General features: G+C 40.2%; 1 protein-coding gene across 1 annotated transcript; it reads left to right on the top strand.

Moving 5' to 3' along the window:
* The first annotated feature begins 6,810 nt into the window (after positions 1-6,810).
* Positions 6,811-9,143, top strand: LOC135506507 (SLAM family member 5-like). Its single transcript, XM_064925874.1, has 4 exons — positions 6,811-6,888; positions 7,410-7,733; positions 7,909-8,205; positions 8,293-9,143. Exons 1-4 carry the CDS (start codon positions 6,843-6,845, stop codon positions 8,409-8,411), a joined length of 786 nt encoding a protein of 261 aa, XP_064781946.1. The 5' UTR covers positions 6,811-6,842; the 3' UTR covers positions 8,412-9,143.
* Positions 9,144-9,804: the final 661 nt, after the last annotated feature.

The raw sequence follows: 9,804 nt of genomic DNA, 5'->3' as shown, positions 1-9,804 counted from the left end.
CAAATAAATTCATTAAAAATCATACATGTGATTTTCTGGATTTTTTTTCTCATTTTGTCTGTCATAGTTGAAGTGTACCTATTATGAAAATTACAGGCCTCTCTCATCTTTTTAATTGGTAGAACTTTTACAATTGGTGGCTGACTAAATATTTTTTTGCCCCACTGTAACACCCAGCACCTTCTAAGATGTATTGCCAATCTAAGAGATATTTTATTTGAGCAGCAGGTTCAAGAGCAGCAGGGTCAAGAGCTAAATGAGAATCCCATTACCACCTATGTGATAGTGTGGGACAATGTCAGTTTCCACCGAGCTGCTCAGCTAAAGGAATGGTTTAACATCAATGGGCAGTTTATGAACTTGTACCTCCCTCCATACTCGCCTTTCCTGAATCCGATTGAGGAGTGTTTCTCCTATTGGAGATAGAAAGTGTATGATAGACAACCCTGCACCAGAGTAAATCTGCTGCAAGCCATGGATTTAGCCTGTGGTGATATAGGTGAGGAATCATGTCAGGGCTGGATACGGCACACAAGAGACTTCTTCCCCCGTTGCCTCAAGGGGGACAATATTGCTTGTGATGTTGACGAAGTGCTCTGGCCTGACCCAGCCCAAAGACAAGAAGAAGCACATTGATCACATGTTTACTCCTTTGATTTTTGTCCCTTTTAGTATTGTATACTGTAGTACAGTGCATTGTAGGCTGCATACTGTACAATGGACAAATTGTATGGCCCTGAATATTATGCTTTCCATTTATTAACAGTACTGACTGCTCAATAGATTGTGACTGGTTGCAGGTTCATATCAACAAAGAACAAGAATTACAGTATCACAGAGACAAAGGACAAGTTTGTGAGATGCAGGGTACAGTACTGTAAAAATAGGGGTAATTTCTGATCAATTTTGAGCTACTTTGATAGAGCATGTTTTTGTTCATCAAAAGACAATGACGGAAAAATATGACTTTTTTTTAGATTCAAAATGTACTTCTCCCTGAGAATTGTATGTTTTGAACAATGTGTTTTCTATTTTTCAGTGTATTGTTAACTGACTGCTTGAGAGTGTATATCATTTTGATCACTTTGTTTATGATTTGAGAGCAGTGTTTGATTTTGAACACAGTTAAAACTGTTTTGAGGCGAATGTTTCATTTTGCGAGGGGAGTTAAGAGGTTATGAAAATAGTGCTTGAAGATGAGGTTTTGTGGTTAATGTTTTCAGGAAATGGAGCAAGGGTTCAGAAATTGTGTTTTAGCAATTGAGAAAAACTGTAATATAAGGAATTTGGAATGATTTTGACACTTAAGTATATTTTAGTAATTCCATTTACTTTTGATAGTTAAGTATATTTAGAACCAAATACTTCTTGACTTTTACTCAAGTAGTATTTTACTGGGTGGCTTTCACTTTTACTTGAGTAACTTGCTATTAATGAAGGTATCTGTACTTTTACTCAAGTATGACAATTGGGTACTTTTTCCACCACTGTTTCATTTCCGAATGGGATCTTTGACCTTGTGGTAATGTGGTGGCGAGAGGAGAGTGAGTGTGAAGATCATTCACTGTTTTGTTATGACACAATGGGAAATGTGACGCACAGCTAAGTGAATTATAAATGCTATAATAGGACATTACATGTTCAACGTTTCTGACAAGAGGAAAAGCAGTGAACAGTTGTTTCACTACTCATTGATGTGTCACAGTGCTTCACACTCTGCAGTCCAGCTGCCACCTGGTGGCATCCTGGCTGATGACATTGCAGACGCTTGCCAGCTAACCACGTCACGTGTTATAGCTATCTGATGCCCGACTGTGCAGTCGATTAAAGTGGCACGCGACAATTAGTTGATGCAATGCAACGTCTTTAAGAACTCGACCTACATCATAATGAACAGAGAGATTGTAGATGAATAGACTCCGCCTCTCCTATGTTTGTGGGGACAGACAAAGTGATCGAAAATCAAAAACAGAAATAAGTCTAGTTACGGCCAGATAGATTTTGGACTGACTGAGGAGATACCTGATACTTATCCCCGTGCTTTGCTTGCTGGCAGGTAAACTGAAAAGGGATTTTTGAACAGGTGTCTCACGACAGTGTTCTGTTGTTTTCTGGTTTCTAGGGTTATTTGATTTCTGATTATGCTTCGAATGTATTAAAATGTGTTGTAAAATATCAATTAAAGAGAAGATTAGTGGTAGAAATCAAGAAGAGAGAATTTGAACTTTAAAGCCACATGATACAGATGAGAGAGAATAAAGTAGACGGCACGGGTCAAAATGTTGATTTATGACCCTATGTCCGGATGATGCGTGCATGCCCAAATATGGGCATCCGGCAAGGACATCCTGTTCCTGTTGTCACGTGTTCGAGGGTGTGTTATTTTTCAAGCTTTCAACAACAATAAAACAAGCATCTAAATAATGTTTCTCGGCCTAACACACTCTCGAGCTTCCTATTTAGTTCTCTTTATTTGCACATGCACCGAGCTTCCAAGTGGATCCAGCCTATGGATGCTCTGTGCATGTACACCGTGGGGGTTTTGAAAGAGGTAGATTAGAACCCCAAAGTAATAGGGGTAAGAAAAGATCACACAGTTAATTTCAGATTCAGGTTTAGGGGGTAATAACTTCAGGGAAACCACTTTTCACACTATGTACAGACATAGAGAGCCAACACATAAAGGTGTAACAGGGATGAATGTACAACAGTAGTCTTCTGTAACAAGCAATACGTGTTAAATATGTTTAACATACATCCAGGACTGAACGGCTTCACAAGCTCCTTTTTAAAGGTTATGTAAGTAAACTGTAACAGGCCTCATTCAGCAGTCTAGAGATGAACCTAGAGACACCAAGAAACATCAATGTTTAGAGCAGCTAGGTGTTTATTCCCCAATGTAAGGGGGGCAAAGAGCGGATTTACCTAACTCTGTGCAGAACATAGTAATTTCCAGAGTTAGCAATCCCTGAAGGGGATCAAAGGAGAGCTGCTTTCCAGGGTGGGGGCTGTCACAGTCAATCATGACATACTCTTTTTGAAAGGCCTTGACTTATGACTTAAACAAAATCATTTTCTACCCAGCTTATTCATTAATGCTGTGGGATAAATCAGGTGTTTCTTGGTGGTCTTAAACAAATCTACAGTGAAACAAAAGTGTACACTTTACACACATGTTTGTGGACTTAAAAAAAAGACTGCAGTAACATGACAGATATGGTAGAGGTGCTATAAAAAAATCTATTAGTTCGTATGTATTTTCCAAAGCCTCTCTGGATGTGAACGACATTGTGCCAGGAAAACTTACGGAGCTGGGGCTTGTGTGGGATATCCTACGAGCAAGAGAGGATGTCTTGACCACGGGGTGGAATTGGTAACGGCAGGATGTCAGGGTTAAACCTATAACCAGGCCCTTTATCTGCAATAAATGAATAGTAAAAATGTTTAATTAATTATAACATGTTTTAAACTGTATGTACTAAAAGCTGAAAAATACTGAACTTCCCCTTTAAGTAGCAATGATTTTAGCAGCAAAATCGAATGAACATTTAGAAAACACATCCTGTCCCTGCTCTATGTAGACTTAGCTCTTCATGCATGGTCTGGTCTCTGGCCCCTGATGCAAGAACTCTGGTTTGGCCCATTTCAGGTGAGTAACTGTTGTTTCGCTGTGTCCCAGATCTGAAGAGTTATGTTCAGACTGAGGTGAAGGATGTGAGACGAGGAGTGTGAGAGACAGTCATACTATAGGCATATGGTCCAGTCAGTCCAGAAAAAAAGAATAGCTCAGCTGAGCATAGGTGTGAACAGAACATACTATAGTGAGAAGTTCAGAGACAGACTGCAGATGGATACTCAGACTGGATCTCTCACCATCAACGACTGTGGACTTAATAAGCTACATATCATCAGCGAGGAGATCTCATTCCAGAGTTTCAATCTAAATGTCTATAGTGAGTGTGTCTTTACCAGTGTATGTCCTGTATGCCGATGCATTTTTTTATGTGTCGATGTACTTAAATAACATGTTATTCATTCTGGTTTCCCAGCTCCGGTGTCTACTCCTCACATCAGGAACCTCGCTGTTTACCAGTCAGTCCATCGAAGTAAGAGCTGTTCAGTGGTGTGTTTTGTGGCCACCCGGAGAGAGGTGACCCTGTTCTGGTAGAGAGGAGAGGAGAGACTGACCAAGGCTCGCTTCCCCGAACTCTCCTCTGCCAACCTGTCTCTCTCTCTCTGGAGATAAAGCTACAGGACAAAGATATCTACACCTGTATGGCTGCCAACCCAGTCAGCAACCAGACAACCAAACTCAACGTTGAGGAGCACTGTCCTCAGTATGTAGGTATGACAATAATCCATGATGGGATATTCCTTTTAAGAAGCAGCTATTTGAACACGTCTAACCTGGTTGTAGTAACTCCTTTCTCTCTGTCCGTTTGTCTGTCTCGTCTGTCTGTCTCTCAATTCCTGTCCCTGGTGCATCAGCCTGACTGAGTTGGTGGTACGATTGGTTCTGTTGGCTCTGGTGGGTGTGGCCATGACTGTTTTGCTGTTTCATGACTTCAGACAAAAAAGACACTCTCAGGCTCAGCCCTGACTGTCTCATCACATGCCCCAGTACACTTCTGTGTAGTGCTGCACAGCATGTTACTTGGGGATATTCTATTCAATTCTATTCTACCATTCTGTTCTGATGTGTTCAGTTCTATCCGACTTCTCGATCACCCAACGTGTTTTTGGTTCAGTCACTCTCACAGCTTTGTCAGGATTCAGAAGACTTTTAAAAAGCCTATGCTTCTGAAGTAAATATGCAATGTTATGTCACTGCTTTCATTGTAAATAACACATGTATGTAGATTGATGCTTCTTTTGCAAAAAAAAATCTGCTGCATTGTTAATGATCTTAATTCACAAAGATCAATGCTTATGCGTGAGACTTATCCAATGCAGACCTGTCATTGTCTTACTGTAAAGGACATCATTTATAATAAAACGTATCAACTGGAATGTGTCAGCATCGTTCATATTCTCTGAATTCACCTCAGGTAGTAGAGGTGCAAAATAACTTATTTCTACATAATAAACTAATTCAGGGTGGAACATATTTATTATAACGATTATGATGATGGACAATATTTACACAGTATGTTTGAATTCGCCTTTATTTTGGTAGACAGAGACAGCCATGGATATAACTCCTGAATACTCCTTTACTTTGTACAGTGCTGCCGCCCAGTGGATATTATTGTTGAGATCACAAATTCAACAAACTGTTCCAGTTGAAACAGCATCGACTCCTCATGAGCACAGACAGGCCAGTGGTACTGATGGTCAAAGACCACCAAGGTGTCCCTGAAGTCCCTTTTCTGTCCAACAAGTCATTAAAACGTACCCCTATTTCAGACCCATCAATGTCTTACGAAGGCCAGGGTAGCATTTTTTTTAACCTTCATTTAACTAGGCAAGTCAGTTAATAGGGGGCAGTATTTTGATGTTTGGATGAAATATGTGCCCAAATGAAACTGCCTATTTCTCAGGCCCAGAAGCTAGAATATGCATATAATTGGCAGATTAGGACAGAAGACACTCTAAAGTTTCCAAAACTGTCAAAATATGGTCTGTGAGTATAACAGAACTAATATTGTAGGCGAAAACCTGAGGTAAATCCAACCAGGAAGTGCTGTTATTCTGAAACCTCTCTGTTCCATTGCATGCCTACCCTCCATTTAAAGGGATATCAACCCGATTCCTTTCCCTGTGGCTTCCACAAGGTGTGAACAGTCTTTAGACATCGTTTCAGGCTTTTATTCTGAAAAATGATCGAGAATGATCACATCGCGTCAGTGGATAGCTAGGTGTCCCCAGATTTGTTCATGCGCGCGACACAGGAACGAGACCTTTCCTTTCTCTCTTGTATTGAAAAGGCTTCCGTCCGGTTGAAAAATTATCGATTATTTATTGAAAAACAACCTGAGGATTGATTATAAAAACCGTTTGACATGTCTCTACGAACTTTACGGATACTATTTGGAATTTTCGTCTGCCCGTCGTGACCTGCACGAGCCTGTGGATTACTCAACAAAACGCGCCAACCAAATGGAGGTTTCTGGATATAAAAATTATCTTTTTCGAACAAAATGAACATTTATTGTGTAACTGGGAGTCTCATGATTGCAAACATCCGAAGATCAAAGGTAAGCGATTAATTATATTGCTTTTCTGACTTTCGTGACCAATCTACTTTGCTGCTAGCAGTTTGTAATGTTTTGTCTGCTGAGAGAGCTGTCCTCACATAAACGCTTGGTTTGCTTTCGCTGTAAAGCTTTTTTGAAATCTCATGCCAGGTGGATTAACAACAAGCTAAGCTTTGTTTTGGTATATTGCGCTTGTCATTTCATGAAAATTAAATATTTTTAATAATTTAATTTGAATTTGGCGCTCTGCAATTCAGCGGATGTTGACAAAAATTATCCCGCTAAAGGGATCGGTGTGTGCCAAAAGGTATTAAGAACAAATTCTTATTTTCAATAATGGCCTCGGAACAGTGGGGTAACTGCCTTGCTCAGGGGCAGAACAACAGATTTGTAGCTTGTCAGCTCAGGGATTCGATCTTGCAACCTTCCAATGCTCAAACCACTAGGCTACCTGCCGCCCCTGTTGTACATCATCTATGCCACCCAGTGGAAACTAATACAGTAGTCATATATGAACTGAGAGATTTTGAGGTTGTAGATGTGGTGACTCCGCCTCCCCTGTGGGGATACAGGAAGTCAAAGACCACTGGAAATAGGTCTTATCAGTTAAGTTACGACCAGATAGATGTTGGACTGACTAAGAAGATGGTACGCTATTTAATACCTACTCTCTTGCTTTTCTTGGTGGCAGGTAGCTTAAATCATTTTTTTAAACAGGTTTTTACAGCTATGTTCTGTTATTTTGTTATGACGTGGATATTTGATTTAAATCAAAGTATTTAAACTATGCTTATTAGTGGTTGAAAGATATCAGTTAAAAACAATACTAAAGGCAGCAATAAGAGGGAATAAGCCTGTATCATCTAAAATGTCCTTTGTGTTCCCATTTTACTGATGCACATAATATAATACCCGAATACAACTTTAATTGGTGGCATTTATCCTATTGTGTACTTAAAATATGGTGTTTTTTTGATGAATCAAGAAAATGTCCACATTCATTTTTCTTTTTTTAGACAGAGCAATGGCGATTGTCTATTCAGCGCTTCAAAAATATCAGTGTTGAAAATTGTAGTCAAAGCTGTTAGAATTTCCTGTCTGTTCACAAAGAGTAAGCTTGGCTCTTCCTGTGTGGTCTGGACTCAGGCCCCTGACGTGTGAACTCTTCTTCGACTAGGTGGGCGACTTACCAAATGTGTTACTGTGTTTCAGATCTGAAGGCGGAAGTGAAGGCACTGCGAGGGAGGGAAGGGCAGACTGTCACGCTACACACGGGACTTGCCAAACTACAGAGTGACGCAAAGATATTTTGGCTATTTGGGCCAGTCCACCCAGGGATATTCATTGTTGAGAGTCAGGCCTTCAGAGGAGAAATTATAACTGAGTACAAAGGGAGATTCCAAGGCAGACTACAGCTGGACAGAGAGACTGGATCTCTCATCATCAGAAACCTCACCATCAACGACGCTGGACTTTATCAGCTTCAAATCATCAGTGAACAGGTCACCTACCACAATTTCATTTTCACAGTCTACGGTGAGTATGTTTTAGACCAGTTTTCAACCAATATCGAACAAGATCTGTATTCAGATTTACATTGTTCATGCTAAATCCACACATTCCCTTTCCTATTGTTCATGATAAATGTGACCTTTAGTCAATGTTGTGCCCAATAATCACTGTAATAACTGCTGGTCTCCTGGTGTCCCAGCTTCAGTGCCTACTCCTAACATCAGAAACACCCCACATAATCCCTCAGTAGACAGTCGGTTGGTCAGTGGGAGCTGTTCTGTGTTGTGTTCTGTGGCGAACGGGAGAGAGGTAACCTTGTCCTGGTACAGAGGAGAGGAGAAACTGAACAATACAAGTAGTCCCCATCAGGCCGATCTGTCTCTCCCTCTGGAAATTAAGGGACAAAACAGTGACACCTACAGCTGTGTAGCAACCAACCCTGTCAGTAACCACACAGCCATACTCAGCATTGAGGAGCACTGTCTGCAACATGCAGGTATGTCGACAATCCATAGCATACTGATATTGGATCAATTGATATGCGTAATGTGACTCTCATTGTCTGTGTGTCTCTCTCACTCAGACTCCAGTGACTGTGCCCGGTGCATCACCCTGACTGAGTTGGTGGTGCGATCAGTCCTGTCTGCCTTGGTGGCTATGGCCACGATCGCTCTGCTGGTTCATCACTTCTGGCACAGATGAAAACCTTAGACTCAGACTTGACTCTCTGGGGTATCACTATTTTAAAAAACTGTCCATAGTTTTGCATGGACTTGAACAGTGTGATGATATTGTCATTTACATGACATAATAATAAGAAGAAAACAAACACCCTTACCTTTCATGAACTAACACTTGTACTTGTCTTTTCTTACTAGTACTGACTTTGCTGATAGCTACATGAGGAAAATGTTTTGATTACTATGACTATGATATGTTCTCTCTCTTTTAGCTACTTTAAGATAAACGCACAAACTGTAAGTCGCTCTGGATAAGAGCGTCTGCGAAATTACTCAAATGTGTTTGGAAAAGTAACTATGTACTGGAAACAGTTTTATAACAGAAGTTGTTTTCACTTGCCCACTAATGTCAATTGCTATAGCAAAAGCATAAGGATACCTGTCAAGAATACACAACTTTGCCATAACCATGAAAAGTATCATGGTGTTTGTTGGTGGACTATTTTGTTTTGTTTTAGGAAAGTGGACATTGCTCTCCTTGTCATAATGCTATCACAGTGTCATTGGTGCTTTCACCTATAGAGATCACACATCAGACACATAACAGCACGTTAACAGTGGCCTGTTAAAATATAGTTATTCTAAGTCTTTTCAGCTGGAATTAATCTTGTCGGGTACTACCAAGGACATTGAATCAACAGTTTGTTGTATATTCAAATATGTTAAAAAACATGATATTACATATAAATTATTAAAATAACAACATTCTCTCAGCATTTGTATTTTGGCAAAATGTTAGGCTAGTTAGCTCACTGAGCAGAGCTCCTGGAGCTCTGCAGCAATAGTGCTGTTGTGATGACAACCAGGATCTTTTTGTTGTGCAATCTGGAGATTGTTATGAGTTTAAAATAGTGTCTAGTACCTACACTCTTAGCTGAAAAAAATGATATCTAGAACCTAAAAGGGTTATTCGACTGGCCTCATAGGCAAACCCTTTGAAGAACACTTTTTGTTTCCATTCCATCCAGGGAGAACTATTTTGGGTTCCATGTAGAACCCTTTCCACAGAGAGTTCTACATGAAACCTAAAAGGGTTCTAATTGGAACCCAAAAGGCTATTTTTTATATTGCCCCTCACCCCTAGCACCCAGTTGGGCTAATTCAAGTTTCCCTGCTCCTCAGCACAGATAAAAACAAACACTTCTATAGATGCCAAATAGACTACAGGTTTTGGTTCCATATGCATTTCCATAGATGAGATGAGAGGTTGCTGTTGTAGTTAAGTAAACATTATCACAAAAAAGACTGTGCCTTGTAAGGGAATAACTGCACACCTCAGCAGTGTGAGAATAAACGAGGCCTCAATATCCAAGTGATATTGATGACAAACAATGATAAAAGGGGAAGGTAAATTC

The sequence above is a fragment of the Oncorhynchus masou genome, chromosome 20 (assembly GCF_036934945.1).
Source record: "Oncorhynchus masou masou isolate Uvic2021 chromosome 20, UVic_Omas_1.1, whole genome shotgun sequence".
NCBI classification, from domain to species: domain Eukaryota; kingdom Metazoa; phylum Chordata; class Actinopteri; order Salmoniformes; family Salmonidae; genus Oncorhynchus; species Oncorhynchus masou.
This window is presented reverse-complemented; position numbering and strand designations above follow the sequence as displayed.

Excerpts from the sequence above, each read along its gene's own strand:
- LOC135506507 (XM_064925874.1), top strand. The coding sequence starts at position 6,843 with ATGGTACGCTATTTAATACCTACTCTCTTGCTTTTCTTGGTGGCAG. Across the intron at positions 6,889-7,409 it reads CTTGCTTTTCTTGGTGGCAG|ATCTGAAGGCGGAAGTGAAG; the intron begins GTAGCTTAAATC and ends ACTGTGTTTCAG. Across the intron at positions 7,734-7,908 it reads TTTCATTTTCACAGTCTACG|CTTCAGTGCCTACTCCTAAC; the intron begins GTGAGTATGTTT and ends CTGGTGTCCCAG.